The sequence below is a fragment of the Myzus persicae genome, unplaced genomic scaffold, assembly GCF_001856785.1.
Source record: "Myzus persicae strain clone G006 unplaced genomic scaffold, MPER_G0061.0, whole genome shotgun sequence".
NCBI classification, from domain to species: Eukaryota; Metazoa; Arthropoda; class Insecta; order Hemiptera; family Aphididae; genus Myzus; species Myzus persicae.
The window spans coordinates 409576-435823 of NW_019103315.1; the positions used below are offsets into that span (position 1 = coordinate 409576).

General features: G+C 26.7%; 3 protein-coding genes and 1 non-coding gene across 5 annotated transcripts in view; 1 reads left to right on the forward strand and 3 right to left on the reverse strand.

The window, feature by feature from the left end:
* On the reverse strand, window positions 1–12381 carry LOC111034261 (protein phosphatase 1 regulatory subunit 14C). Its single transcript, XM_022315389.1, has 4 exons — window positions 11842–12381; window positions 1549–1647; window positions 1421–1459; window positions 1–1101 (listed from the first exon to the last, which is right to left on the reverse strand). The coding sequence occupies exons 1-4, from the start codon at window positions 12088–12090 to the stop codon at window positions 1060–1062; spliced, it is 429 nt and encodes a 142-aa protein (XP_022171081.1). The 5' UTR covers window positions 12091–12381; the 3' UTR covers window positions 1–1059.
* Window positions 3183–3254, reverse strand: Trnap-agg. The gene has a single exon. It is a non-coding gene; the product is annotated as a tRNA-Pro (tRNA).
* Window positions 6304–18366, forward strand: LOC111034262. 2 transcript variants are annotated; one of them, XM_022315391.1, is made up of 2 exons: window positions 6304–8278; window positions 17185–18366. In XM_022315391.1, the coding sequence occupies exons 1-2, from the start codon at window positions 8221–8223 to the stop codon at window positions 17490–17492; spliced, it is 366 nt and encodes a 121-aa protein (XP_022171083.1). In that variant the 5' UTR covers window positions 6304–8220; the 3' UTR covers window positions 17493–18366. The 2 variants fall into 2 exon arrangements, 1 of the variants encoding a protein (XP_022171083.1); XR_002604506.1 differs by lacking the exon at window positions 6304–8278 and adding an exon at window positions 16513–17077.
* The window catches only part of LOC111034250 (anaphase-promoting complex subunit 1), an 18321-nt gene continuing 5312 nt past the window's right edge, over window positions 13240–26248 (reverse strand). Inside the window, exons 8-32 of the mRNA XM_022315375.1 lie at window positions 25357–25461; window positions 25058–25279; window positions 24728–24920; window positions 23734–23900; window positions 23458–23659; window positions 23331–23391; window positions 22776–23242; window positions 22568–22720; window positions 22321–22488; window positions 21460–21631; window positions 21095–21375; window positions 20801–20985; window positions 20374–20608; window positions 20130–20292; window positions 19711–20073; window positions 19163–19289; window positions 18881–19102; window positions 18621–18822; window positions 16271–16506; window positions 15942–16205; window positions 14592–14730; window positions 14304–14495; window positions 14054–14240; window positions 13857–13982; window positions 13240–13471 (exon numbers count right to left, since the gene is read on the reverse strand). Of these exons, the coding sequence (XP_022171067.1) occupies window positions 13383–13471; window positions 13857–13982; window positions 14054–14240; window positions 14304–14495; window positions 14592–14730; window positions 15942–16205; window positions 16271–16506; window positions 18621–18822; window positions 18881–19102; window positions 19163–19289; window positions 19711–20073; window positions 20130–20292; window positions 20374–20608; window positions 20801–20985; window positions 21095–21375; window positions 21460–21631; window positions 22321–22488; window positions 22568–22720; window positions 22776–23242; window positions 23331–23391; window positions 23458–23659; window positions 23734–23900; window positions 24728–24920; window positions 25058–25279; window positions 25357–25461 (4921 nt within the window). The 3' untranslated portion in view covers window positions 13240–13382. The remainder of the gene's footprint in view (window positions 13472–13856; window positions 13983–14053; window positions 14241–14303; window positions 14496–14591; window positions 14731–15941; window positions 16206–16270; window positions 16507–18620; window positions 18823–18880; window positions 19103–19162; window positions 19290–19710; window positions 20074–20129; window positions 20293–20373; window positions 20609–20800; window positions 20986–21094; window positions 21376–21459; window positions 21632–22320; window positions 22489–22567; window positions 22721–22775; window positions 23243–23330; window positions 23392–23457; window positions 23660–23733; window positions 23901–24727; window positions 24921–25057; window positions 25280–25356; window positions 25462–26248) is intronic.

Here is a 26248-nt window from a genome sequence, read left to right on the forward strand (position 1 = left end):
GATAAAAATTGATTGCAGCCAAGAAGTACTTTTAGCGTAAATGGACATACATATTATGTTTATAGTATTTGAACGAGAACAAAAATATCACTTTCTAACATTAAAAAAATAATAATAGGCAATCGATATACAGTTAAAATTTAATTTAGTTTATAATAATATTATATAAGAAATTACGAGTTCATAATTTATGCATGAACTTTATAATTTGTGCTTTTCCAAAGTTGTTTTTTTCATATAGTTAAAAAAAATATACTATGCAAAAAAAATTAAACAACAAATATCCATAAGAACATAAAATATTTTTGAATTGAAATATTGTAAATATATTTTTCAACTAAAATAGTTTATTTATTTTCTTTTACTGTTTCTACACTATTAAGTAAAAATGTGCATTTTAAAATGATAGAATACTATAAATTAATAGATAAATATTACATTTTTGTTTGCAATAAAAAGATCAGTCTTAAGAACTGAGAATGTGAATGCATATCATAAATTTAAGTTAAAAACATATACTTGAAAAACAAGTAGGTACTGAACCATTAGTATATTTGTATATACAATATAATTTTATATAAACCAAACTTGTTATTACTAATTATACATATTCACTGAATTGTAGCTGAATAATATTTATGTAAGTGGATTATTAACATTTTACCGTAACAGATGAAAATGTCCAGAACTTAAACTAAAAAGCCCCTACCACATACAACCATGTATGTACATCAATAGTAATGTCGAAATATTATGAAAAATAATACAACAAATTTTTTTTAACTGATTGAATAAAAATACTAAACAAACAGTTCGGCTTGAATAAAGTACATACACATAGTAAAGATATTACTTTATGCCACTTCTCATTATGGTGCAATATTCAAACCTACTTATTTTAAATCTGGACGGTACTTTTTATTATAATTTTCTAGTAAAAATATTTTCTCCAAAATGCATGTAATGCTATTTAATTGGCAAGAATTGACATTTCTTGCTTGGCAGTTACGAGCTAGCACGGCAGATGAATATTTGTAGTTGTATTCCGCCTGTTATTATTTATAATGTTTTAATCTTTTCAAGTAATCTCTCAATGAATTCCTTTAACAAACAATTCAATTACAATTTATTATAATATTTTTAATCATTTTTAATTTATAAAATATTATGCAAAATCAAAGTGATTAAAAATTAAAAGTAAAAATTAAACAAAAACATTAAATATTCTAAATGTAGTGTAAAATATAAATATGTAATACTCAATACTGATACATGTAAGAACTAAGAGTTGTTAAGTTTTTCACTTTATTTTTTTTCAATTGCATAATTGCAACATAAAAAACTAAAAAAATTATTCTACAAGTATCATTAATGTAGTTTTATATGATGTATGGCTGTATACTAATTTAATTTTACATACTTTGATATTTTCCTTAGATTTGGCCGATGACAAGAGTTTCTGAAAAATAAATAATGTTCATTTACAGTAAATAAAATTGTGTATTCATTTTTTTACTGGATGTATTAAATAAAATAATAATTTATTACTTGAAGAAATTGTGTACGCTGGCAATCGTCATCCATATCTAAAAGATCGTCTATATCAACTTCCACTTCACACTCTATTCCTTCAACTGCTGGGTCTCTCTAGAATAAGACAAATATATAATTCTTATGAATTGGTACACATGGTACTTTTTAACTAGGCATCAAAATATTTTATTTACACTTGATTAAAACAATCTATATTTTGTCACCAATCCGGTTCCAACTCTAAACTATATGGGGTCAGCGGGTCTTGTTCTACACTTTCATAGGGCTCTGTCTCTTACCTTTACTTAATTAAAATCAGCTATTTTTATATTATTCTCTATTCTGTCAATTAATTTCTAGTTTAGTCTTCATCTCACACTCATTTGTTCTAATTTAAATTTCTAATTTAAATTTCCACAGAGTAATCTCTCCATCTCACCTATTCCACCTTAATTTGTCTACAACTAGTGCCATTCTTATACCACCCCTAATAAATCAATTTCTTATTCTATCCTCCATAGTCAATCTTAATAAATTATCGAATACAATATATAATAATATATTACTTATATATCTAAATCTATATAATAAATAGTAAAATCGATAACCTATACATTTTTTTTCTTTCTATATTTTTGTTTGAAAATGATTTTTGAATATAAAATTGAGATAGAATGGAAATATACCCAGTGAAGAGAATTATAAATTTCAAGTACAGCGAGAAAAACTTTGTTCAGTTGACAATTTCAGTATTTCACTAACAACCTCACATTATTACAAAACGTCTGTATAAAGACTAATAAAATCAGTAATGGTGAAAATGTTTCAAGTGTTTATGGTTAATATTAATTTGAATTACAATTAAATTTTAAGGCACGTATTGTTTGTCCATTAATTTGTTTTATTTTAGAATACAGATCAATAATCTGGGACCCACACTGCAGATGACATTGGCAAAAGTGACGTAAGTTAATTAGATTTTCAATATTAATTACATTGATAACAATTTTATTCCTGTCTTTATTTTTTTTAAGGTTTTATACACGGTAGATAATCTACACTTGTTTTATAATTTTAGACCATTATATCAGTAAAAAAAAAATAACCAAAATTGTTACTTTTTTTTTAAATACCTAATATTGTTAAAGTTTGAACTTCAAACATTTATACAAAAAATTGAGACCTCCACTTTACATATTTAAACAACTTACAAATAGTGTACAAGACATTTTCAATATATTTAACCGAGAAAAAAATGTAATTAGCACAGAAATAAGAGTAGAAATTCCAAAATATTTTGAAGATTAGATATCAGATCTTGATATTATAAAACGCTGATAGCTATATGAAAATCATCTTAAGAGGAGGCGACTCGGAAATTTGTTCTCTCCATCTTACAAGTGTGTAGCATAGGAAATTCGGTTCTTATTTTATATAGGAAATATAATAATAATCTGTTCTATTCCTTGTTAATATGCAAAATAACTCATGTTTTTCCTCGTCCCTCTAAAAAGTAATCTGGTTTCTCGCTTTACTAGGAATTCATTATTCATTACAAAAACAGTCGCATAGGTATAATTGGTAAATAAAGTTACACGTTATGTAATTCACGTGTTTTAGAATGATTGAAAAAGTTGCAAAAATTCTGCGGGCTCGTCCGGGATTTGAACCCGGGACCTCTCGCACCCTAAGCGAAAATCATACCCCTAGACCAACGAGCCGCTACACTACAATCGAACATAATCAGTCTATTTAAATACTACTATAAATTGCACAACGCATTGTGAAAATATTCTGTTAGGTAGATATCACAGCCCACGGTTGTAGTACAACACGTCAATATTAGGTAATAGGTACACCGAATTTAAAACATAAGAAGTATCCTGATGACTAGATATAACTATAAGAACGATTTTAAATTGTTTTTTAAACATAAAAAAAAACAAAGTTTGAAAAAAAAATTGAAAATCGTGAGGTGTTTGAAATGTTGAATAGGTAGGTAGTGCACTTCGGCCAATTTGTTTAGACAAATATTATAAGTCAATGATTCACGCATGATATTTATGTTGAATGTTGATACATGAACCATCTACGCTAGACCCACCACTCTTATAGTTAATTTTGATACTATCAACAGAATCAATAACTAGTGGGGTCGATATATAAATGGTTATAGCCTATAATTTATAAACTACAGTTACAATGCTTAGATCATATAGGTACCTACCATCGTTGTTCATCACCATATAGTATATGTTCTAAGTTTCAATGTGCTTATAATGGAAAATGTTGCAGGTTTTGAAGGAGGCCCGGGAGGAGAGGGTTCACTATAAATTTTATTTTATGCACTCTGCCAGGGTAATCGTCTTAACTCATAATTTGCATACAGCTCAGTCATAAAATCGTCCTTTGAAGTTGTAGTCTGAACTCTGAATATTGATTTGTAATATGTACACCTATTGGTTTTTAATTTTGAAAATTGTATTGACATGCCGTTGTTCATAAGTCATAACAAATACCAATTAAGAAAAAGTACAGTAAACATTAGTTGATCTTTCTATAGATGCCAAAGTATTATTAAATACACACCGAGAATTAGACCGGTATTTAAGATTTTGTCATCCTGGGGCAACAAAAAAGCCTTATTATATCGAATAAAAATGTTAATAGTTAAAAAACTCGATATTTCAGCCCCCTCGTAATCAACCGCCCTGGGCAACAATATCCTGTTTCCTCCCCTAAATAAGGCCCGGCTAAGTACTGAGTACTGCCCATTGTAAGTTGTAACAGTCAAACAAAGAACTCTAAAATGAAAAACTATTTTAATATGTTGCACTCAAGTAATAGTTTTCGTTTGTCGGGAAACATTGTTGTGATTTTGTGAACAGTTTTAAAAAACTGCGCGGGCAATTACTCAAATTCTGATAACAGACTTTAAATATTATTAAAAGTTTAATATCAAGTTAACTTCAACTTGGCTAAAAACGGAATGCGATTGACAACATATATAATTTTTCGAATTGCTTAATAATAATAGTTTTTTTACATCCATGCAGGAACACAGCATTTACAAAATAAGAAGACGTTCTCTATGATATTTTTATTACTAAGTTTGTCATAGACAGAATTATAAGTTTATTTTTATTCGCAATATGTATTTTTTATTTCGATATCTACATGTTTTTATAAATACTTCCAAGTAGATTATTTTGAAAACAGTTTTACAGCTTTTAAAAGTTAATATTGGAGTTTCGTCTTGTGCCAAGTATGTTTTAAATATATTTAACACTTGTACAAGATTAATATGCGCAGACAATTTTATAAATGGTTTAAAAATGTTTTTCATTAAAAACCATACAAATATATTTTAAGACAATAATAAAAAAATATTCGTTCTAATATAAAATCTTAATAATGGTAATATCCAATTATTATTTGGAAGTAATATTAAATACAATGCATACGATCACCATGCATAATATGTGTTATTATATTTATTTTGTACCTATGCTATTTTGTAGACAATTGAAATTGTTGAGTTGTTTTCAATTTATCTATAATAAAATGATTAAGTCAAGCAGCTCAAAAATATAATACAAAAATACACAAGAATTTTAATTTACTGAGATTGGAAAATAATAGTATGTGTATAGCCACATGGGCCAGAACTTAGTAGTTCAATTTTTTATGACATTTAATTTCAAGCAATCAGGTAATACTACGATTTATCATCAAACGATATTATTTATTAATTTAATGCACAGAACTTAATGTACTTAGAAGGGAACAAATATTTTACAAGAATTATTTTATATTTTATAATTTTTTACTAAATATTTATTAATAAAAACGGAAAATATTTACTAAGGATTTAAAAAACAATGCAACATACCCTAGTGAAAATTCGTCTAAATATACGTTATAATGTATTTTTTTTTTAATTGCCTAATTTTCAAATTATATAAGAAACTTATCTATGCAATTATATTAGCAATAAGTTCCGATAACACAATGTCAGGGAAATTTAAGTTAATGAGTAGAAATGTTAATTAAAATATTTTAAATTATAATGAACTTCTAATGCCTTTTTTTGATTTTTTTCACTTTATTTTGTGTACCGCTTCATATAAAGTATACAATTTTTCGCCAAGTAAATTAATTATTTAAACAAAATAGGTGTACTTTAATTAAATAACTTAGCATTTATTTATGATATCACATCTTTATAGTGCTTAAGGATCTGTTTTATTTTTTGCTTAGCCGTTTTTTACACGCAGTTCAACAAAGTGTTTTTGTTCTGATAATAATAAAAAAGAAATTAAATATGTAATAAAATATGAAAAATTAAGAAATTTGCTCTTAAAACTACAAAAATCACAAAATATGCAAACAAAAACATGCGGTAAAAAAATGTGTTCTTAGTGAAGTGAAAATTATATCAATCCTATACAATATAGTATATACTAAACTGGTTTAAAACCATTAACAAAAATACAAAATAATTAAGTGTACATTTATGTTTAAAAATAATGATACAATTTAAATAGCTCATATAAATATGGATAGCAAAATTAAAAAAAATATGTGTTACTAATATTAAACTATTTATAACACGGACCAAGTTACACTTACACGGTTCTACAATAATCGGTATTTCCTTAGGTATATAAATTATAAGTTACCTACGTGAACTAGTAATATAGGAGTATAATATTATATTATAATATAGGTAGTATAATATAATTTTTTTTTTTGCAAAAAAATTAGTTCAACAAGTCGTACTACAAATAGAAAAATAAATTACAGTTATATAAATAAATAATAAAATATTTTCAGAAATAGAAGTGACACACAATCTCCGCTAAGAATAGTTTTTTGTGACTTACCTATTCAATGTGTTAATATACACTCAAAACCTACTATACAGCAGAGAGACTTCTCTGGTTACTTATTTAAGTATTTTACATTTTTACTAGTATTTGTACAGTTATACACATCCTTAATTTAAATTATTAAGTATCCCATACCTTGTACAGCGTCCTATGTTAATAACATTTTAAAAGAAAGTTGATAAGTATAATCGTACAAATTCGTAGGTACATAATTTATTTATTCACTTATTCTCAGGTCCATTAAAACCACCCAACTTTAACTCTCAAACAAACGAATCCACTGCCTCCTCCAGCCACTCTTTTCTCTTATTTTCTCGAACATTTTCAATCATTCATTACACCATTAATAAATCTCCTCACAACTCTAATAAATAAAATTATAACCAAAAATGACAACTAATTCAAACGTAAATCATAATTTATCAATTTAATCTTGGAATGTCAATGGTCTCAGATAACGCTAAATCCCATTACATAGAATTCCACTCCAAACTTCGCGCTCATTCAAATCCACTAATTAAAAATCTAACCACTACCACACTTATTCCTAGAAGGTTAAAAAGAAAATAGCCAAGATACTTGCTCAATGCTTAAAAAAATACTATTAACTAACTAAAAACTAAAAAAAAAAAAACCAAATTTAAATTTCTGGTCAGGTGGCACTTCTGGGAGCCTTCCTATTAATGTTATTATGTCAACACACTTACTCATTACACCTTTGTCACGTATAGATTGTAAATATATATAAAAAAATGTATTTATTACGTTTCAGAATAAGTATTTATAACTATTACATCCATCCTAGTTCCTACTCAATTTTAATATCTGGGGTTAGACTCTAGAGTATTTATGTAAAATACAAATAATTGACCGAGTGCCATAGTTTTTATTATTCGTTTATTTTTTAGTATTAATATAATTATTGTTTTACAAAAATATAATTAATAAAGTTTATAATTTATGTACTTTAAAACATATGAATGAAATAACTATTAATTCGAGCTAGAATCTAGAAATATACTAGCTGAAGGGGACTTTGGAATTTAAAAAAATAGCGTCAGTTTTCTCATTTCGAAATATTTCCTTCTAAATATATAATCAACAGCTTAAAACTTACTACTTTACAAGTTGATAAATACCTACTCAAAATTTTAATTGACACATCCACCTAATGATTATAAAATGGGAATGAATCGGAAAGTAAATAAATTTCCGAGAACTTCGATCTATAAAAATTAAAATGTTGAACTTGTAGTTTTTAATCAGTTCGTACTTAAAGTTTTGATGAGAAGAGTGGAGTGGTATACATGTATACTTTAATATACTTTTACTTTCCATGTTATAGGAAGTGGGAATCCCGCAAAATGTTGGTCCACATTCTCATATTATACTCATCTAAATGACTAAATCCGTAGTTTCAAGGAGGTACTTATAAACCTCAATACATACTAATAATTAACCTGATCATGTAGTAACTACTTGTAAAAATGTGATTTGTATACATTGAAATTCAGCTTCGGTTACACTTTTTAAAAATCATTAGCTGTTAGTGTGTAAAATTTAACTTAACTAAATTTAATAATACGGAATAACAACTCAAAGAAATGTACGCATTATGCATATTCATATTCGACATATGAAATTGAGAAAGCTGGTAAGTAGATAACGCTTTGCTGTAAATGAATTGTCTAGGGAGTCATTATAGACTATAGTCATTGGTAATGTACTAATATGTATATGTTAGTTTTTTTTATTAACAGTATGTGTTCAATTTGAATTCAATGATATATAATGAATGTATACGAAAAAACAATTCTGTGAGAATACGGATCATCAGCCTATAATATTACTAAGTAGGTATATTTTATGTTATTATTGTCATTAAGGTAATTTATTTTACTATAAGCCATTAGTACTACAGTAGATTAAATTCATTTTTTCGAAAAAATTCAATTGAAAAATGTGTATAAAATTTAATAAATATACCTACACTAAAAGTTTCAAGCAACTACGAACACTATTTTTTAATTAAAAAAATAACTAGAATTGTTATTTGTGATTTTAATATGTAATTTCGTAAAAAATTTGAACTTAAAATAACAATAAAAAAAAATTGTGTTTATATACTTTTTAGATTTTTTGGTAACAGAATAACCTTCTTACGTGGAACCTATTGTTTTAAATTTTCAATTCTTAGGTATAAAAGTTGAACATTCTATACATTATTAACTAGAAAATAATTTGTTCATTTTTGTCAAATTTTGAAGTTTAAATGATTATAAAAACATCTTGCCAATGTACTTTTTTAATAGTTTTAAACTAATATTGTAACAATGTGTGAGAACCATTGTATTAAATTTTCAAGCTTTTTGACCCAATGAATAAAATTTGATTGGCATTAATAGGAAAAAAACTAATATAATTGAAAATTTTATCAAGTATGTGATAAAATAAATATTTGGTGTAAACTTCAAGTATCTATGGTTATTTGTTTTTTATAACAACAAAATAAGAAAAATTGTTCCGAGAAATCGAGTGAATGTTATAAAATTTAATTTTACTTTTTAGTAGACAATTTTTATTGATTAAATGTAGACTTGCTTTTGAGGTATAATAAATGTTAAGATCTTGGATAAAATAAACAATTTTTATGAATTTCTAACTCAAAATAATTTGTAAATTTTAGTGATTTTGACTAATTTGTTGTCAAAATCTTAACTTCAGATGCTCACAAAAACTTAAGCCTTGTGTTATATTTTAAGTATTTAGACCAAACAATTTTTTTAAAATCAATTATAATTTTAAACAGTTTTTTTTATATACTGACTGACTCAAAAAGTTGCCTAAATAGGAGAAAGTGTGTTTACCCTAAAAAAGTACCTACTTAGGTATAGGTCCATTTTTATTTTTAAGTCATTACATTTATGACATTGAAAAAATTATAAACGCCAAATCGATAAGTCATGCCATAATCAATTTCGCCAGATACCTTCTAATATGACAATACTTTATAGTATGTTATTGAACGAATACAAAGAAAAGTAAAAAATTATATACAATAACAGAGTAGAATAATATAGTAAACCAAAGTTACGTAATGCAATCCAATGAAAAGGAAAATGACTCATTGAATTCATGAATGGTTATAACTCAAAAGTTATGACAATGACGTATAGGAACAGACTAGACTGTGGTATAGGCGTGTATAGCGTAAGCAATAAGCATTCAATGTTCCTGTTGAAGTTTGATACCTACCTTATCCATTTAAAAATATGATATAAAAATAAAAATATTGATACTTGATAAGATCTTATTTACTAAACACCATTAAGCTCGAAACTACTTTATTCGTATTACTAGTATACATATGGAACATTAAAAGTAGCTTGAACAAATTTAGTAAAGAAAAATTGACATGTTACGTAACAAAGAGTATCTCTGGAGTCATACACTCATAAGTCGTAACCTTGTCCTCTTATTTCTTAATATAGGATCTAGATTAAAAAAGTAATACATTATAAGTTATAAGCTATAAATTTGTTGAAAAATAAAATATAATGTATTTTAAGGTTTTATAAATTACAATAATTTAATATGACTAATCTTATTTCAAATTAATTTTAATAGATTTTATAATAAGTGCCTAATTAATTCTGTAATTAATAAAAAAAAGTGAACATACAGAATATATTATGGAAATGTTCATTGTGTTAAGAATGTTGAGATGGCTACGTACACGATGTTTTTAATTTAAAATGTAAATAACTATTTAATGTTACTTATTGTTTAGGTTAACAAAATCTTATACATATAAAATAAAAATAAATATTTAATTACCGAACAAAACTATTTTCATTGATTGGAATGAAATATTTTTCGTAAACAAGCTTATCTATATTTATATTAAAAACGTATATACCTATCGACTCAAACTTGGGTAAAAATAGTTTGTTGATGGAAAAATAATATACAATTTATTTTGTTTACAATATGGGTTATTACTTATTACGATATACGAACTATATGGATAACTGGTTTTAGTCTGAGTTCTGGCTAGTAAATAACATTTTGGAATTTTCAGAGGTCAGTCAACCATAATGAGTCATACATTAAAAGTAATCACTGGACATTAATCATAGTTCATACTTCATACATTTAAGTTCGTAAAATAAGTACCTAGTACTTTTGCCGATTTTTGTTTTAATAGTAATTCAAAAAGTATTTTAAAGGTCATACCTTGATTCACTAATTATTATTTTACATAGAAATTTAGTTTAAATATAAACACGGATTAGCACGAGTTAAGTATAAACATATAGTAGAGAAAGCTATTATTGTTATGCTTCTATGATTCAGACGAACAAAAGATTACGAAAAGTAATTGCTTCTGAACAATCCACAATTATGAAAACAGTATAAATTTTTTATTTTATTGAAAGTTAAATTTTAATTTTTAAGACTAATAACAATAATTGTATTGTTATATTTAAACCAACTGAAATCTCCAAAATAATTAATTCATAAAATACATAATTATGCATAGCAATATTTGATTATTGGTTGTTACTAATGGATACGGGATACCTGATACTTAGGCAGTGGCGCCGAGTTCAAATAGTTCAATTGATCCAACCACCTTTTCAAATGACTGAGAAACGGGCTTAATAAATTATATTCTTGTGTTAAATAAAATTTTAGCAGAAAGGCTAGGAAGTTCCTATACTTCCAATACTCTCTTATTTTACCCACCGACATCCCACATACCCAATTTTCAATTGAACTATCTGAAGTATTCAAGTATACGTGTTTGGTGCAACTGTACCTAGGTTCAACTAATATTAGGTACACACCTAATTTAAAATATGACAAATATTTAATGAATTCGAAATAGTGAACAGTGAAACACTACAATGGTTTATTCTATAAATGAATTATTCTAAAAAAAAATAACTATCTATTTTCCAATAAGAAACTTTTAAGTTTTCAGTTGTTTTAAATACAATTTTAAAATTTTAATACCCATGCAGTTAAATATCATATCTATTAAAATAGCAGATAGGTAATAGGTTAAGTACCTATATAATACACAATGGTAGGCAAAATGTATTTATTTTTACCTAACCTTTAAAATAGTTAGTAGGACTATCCAATAATAAAGTTAATTTAGATAAAATATTATTTTTAAGCAGTTAACATTTGTGAAGATTATAGGTTGGTTGCCTACAAGGCTGCCTAATATAAATTATAAAATCAGAATTTAATTTGTGAGCTACCTACCTACTTACCTAATAAATTATTAAAATTAAAAATAATGACTAGGTACTTAAATATTAATTTCTAATTTGTTATCAAAAACTCTAAACTAATATTATAATATCAGTGAAAAAACAAGAAAAAAATATTATTACATACTTACTTTAGGTAAATTATAGAGTTTTTGCAATTCTTCTAACAACCACATTTCGACAGCTAAACGTTTTCTTATTAGGCTCATTTGGTGGGCACCATACTTGGCTGTTAGAAATTTTTCTCTTTTCTCTTTTACTTCTACTTTTTCAGTAAAATTGACATGTAAGCCAGTCTTTGCTGGACTTCTATTACCCGATACAGCACTAGAAGGTTTTGCAGTACTACTGGTATATGTTGAAGCTAAACCACACTCCATATTGACTAAGAAAATAGATGTAATTTAAATTAAAAACGCAGAATTTGTGTATATCACCAAAGTTAGTGACTAGTAAATTACTGGTAATTGTAACAATGGTTAGGCATAAAACAATAAAAAATATTCAATACTATGAAATGGATCGAATCAAAACAAAAACGAATAATTAAAAAAATAAAATACGAAAAAATTTAAAAATTTAACAATAAATATATTATTTTTGTGAATTTACAAGAAATTCAATTACACATTACCCGCGTTATCAGACTAGACTATGCTAAATAATAATACATAATATACCTATAATATATATGGTACTAAAGGATATTGTACTCGGTTGACTGGACGTGCTTGACAGGATGCCAAAATACCAGATTATATACCAGTGTGACCAATGAGAGCAACTTATAAAAAGAGAATTGAATTTACATAGCTAATATTTAATAATAATATACAGAAAATTAAATTTAACGTTTTTTGATTTACACTTTTTTTGACTTGAATTTACTCATAGACAGTGGAGTGAATTTAGTTGATTTGATACCACAGACACATTGCATTAAAATACATAAACCTATAGTTGATACTTGATTATAAACTATAATTTATAATAAACAGATCCACACAGTGGCGCCGAAGTCCATGTTTATGTATGGCAGGTGCCATATATATAAACAAATATCTGGGGGGTGGGTCCATAGAAGAATAAGATGATAAAAATTAATTTAGGGTATTTGGTATTAAATACCAATTTTTTCGTTGAACAGTAAACATGAAATAGTTCATAATATTTGTTTGTAACAGGATTCAATTTTGATTAGTGGGTTGTAGTGTTGATGTTGTGGGGTGGGGTGGTTGTTGGAGATTCTTGCCATACATTTAATTTTGCACTTCGGCGCCACTGGATCCACAATTCAACTAGGCACTAGCTGATACTTTCCTAATATAGAACATAATAGATTACAATTTATATGTAATAGCTTGTAATTCTTTTTTACCTGTTTCATACTATATTTTTTCTAATCCTTTACTATATAGTATATCTAAAAGTATAACAAGATTATTTGCAAGAATTACTTCAATAAAAACAAAACCAGATGATTAAAGTTGAATCAAAATTATAATTACATTTTCACGATTCACATTTCAAATATATTTAAAATAAATCAATGTAATATTGTACATACATTTTATATATATTTCAAATATAATACTTAAAAAAAAACACAAATTAATTAGGTATTTAAATACAGTATTTTGTACAACTAATACCTATGGATAAAAAAATAGTTTTAAAATGATGAACATATTTTACTAATTGTTTCCCATGATATGAAAAGCCTTTTAGCATATTCATACAATAAATGTGGATCTGCCAAAGCTGAAACAATAGATTAATTAATGTTAATTAGTTAATATATAAAAAAACAATATAAACTGGGCAGATCTTTCAATGTAAAACAGCCATTCTCTCAAACACAACATTCTTTAAAAATTGTATTTTTACTTTTTTTTATCATTATCATTTTTAAGTTTGTAATTTTATTGAAGGGCAGAATAAAATTTCAAACAAGTAGTTAATTAACTATAATATATTGCTTGTCTAATACTGATCTCATTTTTAAGTATTTAGAGTATACTAGATACATATATAGTTATTCAAATTTAGAGTAAAACAATATTCTCTGTTTACCAAAACCATACAATTTAAGTTAATTTAATTCTAATGGCTGAAATATTTTGACAAACTAATATTGAAATCTTACCAAATTCGGGTATTTTGGATTTATGGGGAATATCCAATAATGTACAATATGCACTTTTAATCAATTCAGTTTTAGAGTCTTGATAATCTGAGGAGTCCCAACATAATTTAACTGAAATTTCTTCCACTGCAACCAAAACAATAAAGCATAGTTAATCTTCTTTAATTCTTAATCTAAGATTTAATTTTTTTTTGTACCTCTTTCCCAATTTTGAATCATAGCATCACAGGTCATTTCAATTGACGAGGCAAATAATATTGGAATTAATTTTGGTCTATCACTTAATTTTTCTCGAGGAAAAACACGTGTACTAGCTGCTTCAATAAATAATTTTAATTGCCAACAACAATAGCTACTAGGCGGTTGAGGTAAATTACATAAAGTCTATAATAAAATAATTATTACAATAATATTTTAATTAATAAAAACAACAGTTAAACTACACACCTTCATTATTGGCATCCAAAGAGGTAATAAAAATACTTTATCATGTACTATGGAATTAAATAATATTTGAGCATATTGCCGAGTAACAGTTATTTGATGAGGATTGTTAACTTTATCCCCCGTCAAATCTAAAAAGTAACGAACCATTTGAACAATTTTTGGATCAGAAGAAAATCCATAAATAATTTCGGGCTGAAAAATATTTTTAATTTCATTATACATTTGAGACCTCAATTACAAACTTTAGAATTCAAAAAATTATAAAGTTGTAATTGTAGAAGAACTTACAGAAATTGTCCAGGAATTTTTATCACTTAAACTTAGATTTTGAGCTATGAGGGATTTATAACCATTTGGATCCTCTGCATATGATAAGTGTCCAGCTTTATGCTTGACATTTAAGCAACTGACATTGTTTAACATGTTTCTGGGATAAATTAATTTGAATCATTATTTATATTTTATAAACATATCAATAAACACAGTTTAACAGAAAGATCTATCTAATTAAATAACATTGGTTTTAATAAATATTATTAAATTTTTTTAATTTAATGTACTGACACATACATACGTATAGTATGACATTTTTTATTTGTATTTTTTGAAACTGAAAATAAAAAAAGTTAAATCCAACATAATTTTTCTTTAAAATATTAAAAATAACCAATTTGTAAATCTGGTTTTTAGAAAAATGTTGATTGCAAAAACCATAAACATTTATTTAATTGCTTCTCTTTCTGTTACACCCTTTAATATATCTTAAGGTATTTTTATTAAGTATGAATACTGGTAGAACCTAGGATTTGCTAGTAAATTCTACTATTTGTCTACTACTATCATTTTGTCGATTGCTGTTGGTAAAACCTCTGATACACAAAACAGTTTGGTCAAATCCTGAATGATTTTTGAAGTTCGGAATCAAATAAAAGAGATTTGGTAAATGTTATGATAAACAACTAGTGTTGGCGAAAGTTCAGTTACATTTTTACCAATTATTGTGTCTTATTTTACCCTTTGCATGCTTCATACTTGTATATAATTACATTAGAATACATTATTCTTCATAAATATTAATGGTATGAAATCAGTATTAGTCAAGCAGTATCGCAATTGTCTTAGAAAAGTGGAAAATGATTAATAAGGTGTGACTGTTTGAAAAAATGTATTACAAATCGATGTTAGTGCCAATCCAAAAATGTATTGTACAACTTGAGATGCTACAGTAGCCAAAACTTCACTAATAAATAATGTTGGTAATAATGTTACAATTTATAATAATAAAAATAAATGTGTCATGTGTGTATCTATCATCTAATATTCTAATATACTAGGTAGGTAGTAGTTAATGTAGTACTTTATGTACTTAAATAATAATAATAATTTTTAAGTTAACGTATACTGTTATAATTACATATGAGTATAAAGAATGCAAAGGGAAAAATAACACACAATATTTGGTAAACAATTTTGGACTTTCACCAACACTTGTTGATGATGTAAAGATTTACCAAATTTTGTTTGTAAAAGTCGAAACTACTAAGTCAAAAACCATTCGGGGTTCGACTAAACTATTTAGTATATCCTAGGTTTTACTGAAATCAATCGATATACTGGTATATTTTGAAATTTTCTTACACGAGCTTATCCCAATTTCTATCACGTTCAAACACTATTGACCAATATCTTCCATCATCAACATGTACTTCTTTCAATAATGATAACTGTGGCAATAAACACGGAGCTCTGACTGTATAAAATTGGTTTTTGTAATATTTAGTATCAAGAAAAATAACTTTTAAATGAACATAACATAAATCTCCAGAATCAATATCTCTTGGTAATACTATTCTAGGTTCGGTAGCTAAAATGTAAAGATGTCTAAAAGCTTGTAAATGATATCTAAAATAATACATAAAAACAAATTTGATCAAATGAGAAATGTAATTTTGAATTTTAATTCTTACCTGTTGTCATTACTATGAGTAGGAAATTGTGGATAAAATGCTATAATAAGTGCAGCTACAGCTTCTGGAGTTGTAGAAAGAGTATATCTTCCACCGCCTAAAAATAATAATCCTAGCGCCATATGTGTAGCCAAGTGAGATCCATAGGTAATAACACTATGGGGAGATACACTAACTCTTGATCTCAAATATCTACATATTCGCAAAACCTCTAAATCTCCAGTACCTGCCATTACCTTCGATAAAACAAATAAATAAAGATTGTTTTAATATACATTTTTATAATCTGAGTGGAACAAGAGAGTTATTGTTTAATAACTAATAGAATATGATCAATGATAAGTTATACTAAAAATTGTATGGGTCAATTAAAAGTTTTTCAAATCTTAGATCATATACAGTGGACGGTATTCGTTTAATATGTGACCTACTTGTATTACCGGGTTTAGTATGTGACCTACCACAACGATTATCTATATTATGGGTATGGACAATCTATGTTTGCTTATCTTTATAGTCTATTATATCAATATTATATTCACTGGTTTTCAACAATAGATATTTTGTCATTCTAACATTATACATTGCTCATTATCGGCAATAATGTCAGTATGTGTTCTGTTGTTAATCCTAAATCACGTGAGTTTAAAACCGTAAAATGTTAGTAGTCACATTGTGTACGATTATTTCTTCTGAAAAAACAGTGTTAGAATTCTTACAAAAAAACAAACTATTACCACAAAATAATGAAACTAATTTATGTCATAAATGTCACGGTGAACCAAGGATGTACATAAGAAAAAAAAGGTTTTACATATACAATCTTAATGCACGATGCAATTCTGGTTAAATACTAGAATTCATTTATTATTGGTCACAAGTTTTACCCATTAAAACTGTTTCTGATTTAACAGGTCGTTCAAATGCAACCACTGTTAATTGGTTTGATTTGTGTACAGACATGTGTTGTTCATTATTTGAAAAGCGTCAAAAGATGGGAGGACAAAATATAGTAGTACAAATGGATGAATCATTATTGAGAGGAAGAAGAAAGTATAACCGAGGAAGACTGCTGCTAGGTGATGGGCGTCATGAACAAGTACAAGATAACACCACTGACTCCAATTCTGACAGTGATCAAGAAAATCTAGTTGATTTTGCCTATATTAGACAGAAATTATGGTCGCAGACTGGAAGGACCTTAGGTATTCGGATTATGTAGTAAAATTTAATATAATTTGGAACGATGGTTTTTTGTTGTAGAAAAACTTTAATTCCGATTATTGAAAAAAGAAATATTATCTGGTTCTATTATAATGTCAGAAGAATGGAGGGCACATTCTTGTTTAAAATATAGAGGCTATGATCATAGAACAGAACATCATTTAAACAATTTTGTTGATCCAACTACTGGAGCTCACACACAAGCAATTGAATGTTCATGGGGAGTATTAAAAACTAAAATCCTACGAATACATCATCTGAAATTTTGCCACGTCAATTAATTGAGGCATGGTATCGATCTATTAACAAGCAAGATACAATTTAAAAAAAATTTTTAAGTGACATTTTAAAAGTATTAATTGCCAAACATAATTTATGATAAAACAATCTTATGCCATTTTGTTAATAATTTTTTTTTTACCGATATTTTGTTGAATGAATTTGAATGTACTTTGGTACATCTGTAATAATAAAATAACCTAATTTTATGATTTTTAATTTGACTGTCATTGAATTAATTATTGGTCCGGTAGGTCACATACTAAACAAATACTCAGTGGACGTATAAACTATGTGTTAATAATTTACTCTGTCCAAAATAAACCACTGATTATATTTTTATAGCTTCAGGGAAGACACAAGTGCACAACTTATGCAAATGTCAATCAAGGAAATTGCATTAAAAAGTAATATAAAAATTTGTCATTGTTGGAATGATGAAACTGTTCACTGAAATGAGACAGATGTAGGCCACAGTTCGGTGTGTATGTAGCTACATCCATTGTATATTATGATGCAAGTTACAAATATTATTCAAAACTTATGTTTAAATTTTGAATTTTAATAATTTTTTAGTTTAATATATTTTACTATTTAACATGCAACTTTAATTTCTAATAACATTAATACATGCATCTTGATAAAATTAATAACGGTCTGCCCAAAATATTAAAAATAACTCCATCTAGAATTATTATATATTTATAAAATGTCATGGAAATAATTTTTGAATAAAATATAATCACATATCTTTTAATGCATCCGACCAAGAGATTTATCCAAAAACAATGGCAAAACTAACATGCAATTTTTGTTGGATTTTTAAAGATAAGTAGGAATAACTTACCATGGATAATGAAATAAGAGTAACATTTATACAAGTTTCAATTGTTGATTTTCCACAAAGTTCAGCAACTGATTTATTACATAATGATATAAACATTTGGCAGTAAGATAAAAGAGTATTGAAAGCTTCTTCGTTAGCAGATCCAGCAAAACGTAAGCCCATTACCATACTACAACCAGCTACAATATTGCAGTATGTTTGACTAAAAATAAATGTACAATTTTATATAATATATTAATTTATGGGATAAAATGACGTACTTAATGGTTTCCAAATCAGGATTGGCCATTCCTGGTTTAGGTTTTACTAAGCAATAGCGTTGAATAGATTGAGGTACAAACTGTTCTATCCAATCTTTTGTGGGTAATATGTAATCCCACATTATTAAGCCTCTAGCTAACATTTTAAGTAATATAAATTCAGGGTTAATGAAATCTAGTAGATATGGGGAATCAGGTATGCTCATCCAATTTGCTACAGCTCTGTAAAAACAAAATTGTACAATATAAAAATGTATATTTACATAAACTTAAGTAGCTTACTGGTTTCCTGTTTTAAAATACATCATTCCTAAGGCTAAAGTAGCACCTCTTGAAGTTACATCTACATTTACCATTTCCCCTTCACGGATTTGATAGCTTGGATTAATGTATTTATCTTTTTGCGCTCCTTAATAAAAATTAAAAATTCTATTTATAAATGAAATACAAAATATTATTTTAGATGGTGTTAATACAGTCATGTCAGATAGATTGACAGCAGCAGCAGCGTTTATCAGTAAATGTAGCCCAAATTAGTTACAATATGAGATTCAGCTACATTTATTTTTTCCATTATACTGTGACATTGTTAGTGTACATCATATCTAAATACAGAGAACCTTGTTTTGCTTATTTGTGATGCTCCAATTTATCTGACATCAATTGTAATTATTTATTATTATTAATAAAGAAACAACTAATGACTAATGGAAATATATAATCTGATTACTAAATGTTAAGTACATAATATACTATAGTATATATGAATATTTGAAGTCTTGAAATCATATGTAAACAATTTATTTAAAATATTTAAATTTTTTATTTACCTGTAAGAGGTTTTTTATGTCCTCCAACCATATAGTAATGCAATGTATCAGCAATTGATAAATCACTAAGGCCAACAACATCTGAACCTTTACCTAATACAACTAAACCAAGACCTAAACTTGCTGCTAATGAATACGATTCCCTATCAATACTATTATCCATTTCTGGACCCGGTGGCCGGCCTATCTCGGATAACAGTGCTTCTGCTATGTGCCTGTGGGCAGTTTTTTGATAAAGAAGACCAATACTTAATAATGCTGCTATTTGCAAGTTTTGACTCATATCTAATTCAATGGTAGTTGGAGGTAATAAAGATTCAATGAAGATACACAACATTCGTGTTATTTCTGTATCCATTGTACCTAATTAACAATTAAATAATTAATAAATAGTATACATATGATAATAAAGAAAATACCTCTTTTAGCAGCTGCTAATCCAATAAGTATAGCAATACTGATCATTTCGTGAGATCTACATAGATATTCATAAGTATTCATTGTAGCTAAGTTAGTAATATGTTTATTTAAGCCCAATGCCATAAGAAATCCAGCATGTTCTGGTAGTGCTTCTGGAGTACTCTGAATAAATGCATACAAAATATAAATATAAATTAAATACACAAGACAAAAATAGTACTAAATAGTATGATGGTTTATTACTCTTGGTTTATTGTATAGAATCCACGTAGAATCAATATTATCAGCTGAAGGCATTATTCGTAATCCAGCAGCTACTCCATTATGAAATAATGGCCAAAGATTCATATTAGGAACAATATCTATGTGAGTAAGTTCAACTGCAGCACCACGTGGAGTTTTACCAGATAAACAAAGTTTCGGTAATGGAAGTGGTTCAGTTATAACAGGTTGAATTGATCTCATAGTGAACATCCCTCTAGTTGTATAATAATAATAAAAGAACATTACTATTAACTAAATTTTTGTCTTAAGAAATTTCCTATTTTTATTTGTATTCATAAGATTTTATAACCATCAAGTACATAATTTTTATAGTTAAATAGTATCAAGTAAATTTTTTTATTCAAATGATTCATGACTTAGAGTGACCAATAATAGTAATTTTTACCTGCCAACTGGTAGAGCCATTGTTCTTGAGCAAATTGAGTACAAATATTTTTCTTGTTCCTCAACAAAGTCATGATCACTAGCTTCTGGTGGTTGCTTAATACCTATGGTCACTGGGTGACAAGATTGTAAAAAATTTCTCACATCCGTTATACGATGATCTTTGTTCCATAATAATTTCATAACCTATAACAAACAAACAACCATGTTATACTCTGTAGTTATTTTTTCATCAAAAAGTGACTTAATATTTTGTTGAAATAAGATTAAATGAAGCTCCAATAACAAGTCGTACCTCATCATCCAGATTTCCCATGCCATCCTTTATAATACCAGTATCTGTTTCACCTACATCATTCCAATTGTTAGATTTATCCATATTTGATGAATTAATTTTTTTATTGTTATTTTTATAAAATGTATTTAATGTCTGTGATGCTAAATCTTCTCTCATAATTAATTCATATGTAGATTTTGGCCAATTTGTAGGTGGACTTTCCCTGCATTTATCAATGACATCACACAGCAATATTGCAACTCCAGGTGGGTAAGTTAATAAAGTCTGCTGTGTAATTCCTACAAATATATTGAATAAAACTTTAATTAATTACAGTATAATTACAAAATCAACTTCAATAAATAATTTTTTTGTGATTTTACCTATTTTAGACATAAACAAAGTAGCATGCTGATATTTTGATTCTTTACATTTCAAATTTACACTATCTAAAGAAATGCTCTCATTTTTATTTAATTTTACTCCAGCAGGATTTATTATTTTAACTAATGCGTTCATTTGAGACTTCTTTTTTAAACATAATAAACCATAAATCTGTAAAAATTAAAATATACTAACATAAATATTTAATACTTGAATACAATTAATTCTAACTAATATTCTTTGATCAATCATCAAGTGTTATTACTTCAAATTATATGAATTGCATTTTTTAAACCAAAATTCAAGGTAAACATGAATGTTAAAGTTAAACAATTTAAGAACTACATCAATCTGCAAACCAAATGAGAATAGGAAGATATTATAATTTAAGATTCAGCTCTGTCTGAATGTATTCTTGTCTTAAAAACATACATTGTACAACATACCAAATTCGCATACAGCATACCTAACCAATTTTGCATTGTAGACTTTAATATCAGAATGAATTAACGTATAGTCAAACTTAAGGAAATAATGTTATATGTGTTTGAAAATTGGAATTTTATTATATTTGAATGAAATATGAACAAAATTGCAATTTAAAAATGCTAATATTTGCTTCAAATTAAATTATTATAAAACACTAACATACAAACTAAGATGTTCTTAGTGTTAAGCTTGATGATACATCAATTAATTCTAATATTAAAAATGACAACACAAAATTGGTTCTGCTGAATAAAAATTTGTTACATTTTAAGTTGGTAAGGACATCCATGTCAAATGTCCTGTTATGTAAAGCACATCAATATGCTTCAATAAAAAGTGTATCTTATCAAAATAAATAATTTAGGCTTTACCTGAATTATATTCTTGGTCCTTCTATTAACATTTTCTATGCAAGGATAAGGATTAGCTTCATAATATTTCATTAGCAAGTAACACAATCTGAATATGTTAGGTGGACTTGGTTCAAAATATGGTGGGACTATAAGGGTTTTTCGATTTTCTTCACTTATTTGACTCGACTAAAATTTAAATATATAAAATTTCCAAAACAAAATGTATGCATATTTTTAGTATTATAAATAATTACTATTAACTTACTCCTAAAGATAAATAATTCCTGTTATAAAAATTTGGATAATCTTTCCAATAATGATAAACATATTCATCTAATTTTAAATCGGTTGCTAATTGATACAACAATTGTACAATCATTGGTAGCAAATTAGTTTTCATTGTATTAAGTTTTAAATCCTTGAAAAAACAGGCATTAAATATAAATTCATTTACTTCATTGAATTATACATACTTCATATACTAAATGTAAAGAAAATAAAACATCATAGATGCATGGATAGAGTATTGAATTTGTATCAATGTTATTTTTTAAGTTTGAATGTTGATAAAAATTTGGATTATAATTCTTTAGTTCATTTTTCAACCCAAGAGATGCTGCTATATTATTGCCCCGGAAACTGTTAAATGATGATTTTAACATAAATGTCCAGTCTTCATCACTGCCTATATCCAAAACCCTCTGTTTTTTTGATTTTGCCGGTGTATCATTATATGTATTCAAAGAATCTTGTGTTAATGGCAATGATTCTAAGTTATACCCAATGAGCCTCAGTAACATCTGCATAAATAATTTCCATTCCTCTTCACCCGATATATTTTGAGTACCTGGTGCATTTCTAACTGTATACCATTTTGTCATTAGCTCCATGACAGTTGATTTTTTAAGGACATTTTTTAATGTGTTCAAACATTTAGTAACTAAAAAAAAATGTAAAGAAGTAAAATAAATATATAATTTGTTTAAATATGTATAATAATATGTATAAATATACATGTATTTACTAACCTAATGGGGATGAACTCACAACAGGAAAATCAACTCTAATCATACTCCCATCGTCATGAACCTATTTATTGTACAAAACATTTAATAAATTGCCTGTTATGAATTGTTAAATAAAAAAAAAACATACTAATGTAACACGAGAAGCTATGGGATCTCTTAAATGCTTTAATTCTACTTTTGATGCATAACAATTTAATGATGATTCAGAATATGGTGTTTCAAAATGTCCTACAAGTTGCGAGTCATATTCAGAAGACGATATTATGCTGTTAACATTTTCATTTATTTGAATATCTTCATTTCTTGTAGATGATAATAAACTTTTACGACTATGTTAAAGAGCATTTAATTAATACTATACAAGATTAAATTAATAAAATAAAAATTTGAAATAATCTATTACTTTATTAATGAAGTTCCAATAGTTGACCTGTTAGTTGCCGTAAAATAGGATGTATTTTCATCAAATGCTGAAGACATACTCCCGAATTGGATAGAACCAATAATTAATATTCCAGAATATAATGAAATATTGTTTTGACAATCCATTATCACAGTTAATTTTTTTGACTAAAATATAAAAGTGTACATTATGCATAGGTATATTATTTATAAATAATAAGAATTTAAAAATTATAAGTAATTAGATAAGTCAATTACCAAAATATTAAACATAACTATTGTTTATTTTTGAAACTTATATTTATTATTCAATCATTTCAATCAATTAAATCATTTTAAATCATTTTATTTACTTATTATATATTATATTACATTGTAACAGGCCCGGATACAGCCGGCGAGTTACCGAGTTGAACTCAGTTGGCCGGCTTAGTTGTTATATTTATTATTAATCTATGTCAACATTACTGCTTAATATAATATGTATAATTTATATTGTATGATATATGATGTTATTGTTAAAATATGGATACCTATTAATGACTTTATCTTATTGAAAAATGGGCCGTTAACTTTTTTAGGGCCGGTTAAAATCGTAAAACACGGTGGGCCGATACCTTGCCTATCCGGCGCTGCATTGTAATAGCACTCTATGAAAACTTAATATGAACAGATTTTTTCTAGAGTATTTTACTGTATCGGATAAAAAATGTTATATTTTTTTCTTGGGATTCTAGTGCATTTTACATTCATAAATTATATTTAATAACATTGTAAACCGATCCTATAAATAAACCATTAAGAAAAGTTAAATATTTTAGATAGGCAATGGTATCTAAATTATATAAAACAATGACTCCTTTAAACTATTCAGTATGCTTATGGCATGTTAAACCGCCAATCATTGACTATCTCAAGATAATTTAATTTGTTTACTGTTTTGTCATTTTTATTAAAATATTTATAAGTTTATAATTGGTATAATTAATAATTACTGGTAAATATGCTGCATCTTTTGCTAAAAGAACTGTGACATTTCCCAAAGTAATATCACTTTTATTTGTTTCTGAATGCTCCAATTCAACACATATTAACTGGGATTTTTTAGGTAAAAGATAACATAAAAGACGGTCTTCAACAAAATTTGAAGCAATAAATACTTTGGTTGAAGCACATACATCTTGATTCCTAAATAATCATACAAAATTATAATCAAAATTAATTGTGGAATACACACAATATAAGGTACCTAGTCAAAGTTGCTTGATTTTATGGAAATTATAAACGAGAAAAGCAATTTAAATAAGATAATTTTGTATAGGTACCCTTTAGTATTTTGATTTTCTGTCCACATATATTCTAAACAAATGTCAGGACTAACAGGTTTAGAGTTATTATCTCCATACATACTTCCATGACCAAGTCTAGCATTAACAATATGAGACATTGATGTTGGGGTATTGTATGTTTGATTATTAGTAATAGTAGCATTTGGACGCCTTTTTGAAGTATTTGATGGACTATTCCAAACAGAGGAGTTGTAATGACTAAAAATAACAATTTTCATTTTAAAATATACAAACTATTTATACATGTGTTCATTAAAACTTTAATATTATTAAACCTGATTCCAGTCATAGGGCTATTGAATGGTGACATTATATTAGGAGTACTTCTTCTATTGTTGAATGTAAATGGACTAGAATTCACTGGATGATTTAATGATAATCTAAAAATAAAAATTGTAAACATTTTTATATAGGTATTTCATTTAAAAGGATGTCAGTGAACTATTTGTTTTCTCACTCTGACACATTTACAATATCTCAAAATTGGTCTCAGCAGAATCAATCACGTGCTGTTAGAGCTTTAATAGCAAATAACACAGATACTGTCATCAGTGAAACTTAAAAACCATATATTATGTGAAGCGATCTCTTCACTCCCTAAAAATTTGTTGGGTAAGCGGTGGTATAAACAATTTAAAGTTTGGCGCAGTTGATTGTCTTAATAGGCAGTACTCAAAATGAGAACTACAGATCTAGGATGCTAATAAAAGCCAAAAAGTTTAAGAGTTAACCAAGAAAATATACCATATCTAATAGTTTCAAGAGAAAAAGGGAAGCTGATCCGAAAGTTGATGGATATGTCTTAACAGACTTCAGATAACTAGGAACTAAACAATCAAAACAATATGCACAACACAATTAAATTGAGAATGACTTCAGGAAATAATGGATATAAATGATAAAACGATTTAAATTAAAACTCTTATCTAAAAGATCACGAGAATACCAATACTTCAGACTTCTATGTTTGTGGGGTGTGAAACTTAATTGGTATTTGGTAACTGAGAAAAATGTAAGGAAAAAATAAAAATCTTTGAAAAAGAGTACTACGTCAAACATATGCCCCTATCACTAACAATTTCAAAAAAAAAAGAAGAAAATAAACAAACAAACAACCAATTATTTAAAAAACCCACCATCAGCGATTGTTTGAAAAGTAAAATTTCA

Coding starts and splice junctions, on each gene's coding strand:
- LOC111034262 (XM_022315391.1), top strand. CDS start 8,221: ATGTATACGAAAAAACAATTCTGTGAGAATACGGATCATCAGCCTATA. Junction 8,279..17,184: donor TCAGCCTATAATATTACTAA/GTAGGTATATTT, acceptor CTGATTTAACAG/GTCGTTCAAATGCAACCACT.
- LOC111034261 (XM_022315389.1), bottom strand. CDS start 12,090: ATGGAGTGTGGTTTAGCTTCAACATATACCAGTAGTACTGCAAAACCT. Junction 1,648..11,841: donor AACTCTATAATTTACCTAAA/GTAAGTATGTAA, acceptor GTCTTATTCTAG/AGAGACCCAGCAGTTGAAGG. Junction 1,102..1,420: donor AATCTAAGGAAAATATCAAA/GTATGTAAAATT, acceptor TGTTTGTTAAAG/GAATTCATTGAGAGATTACT.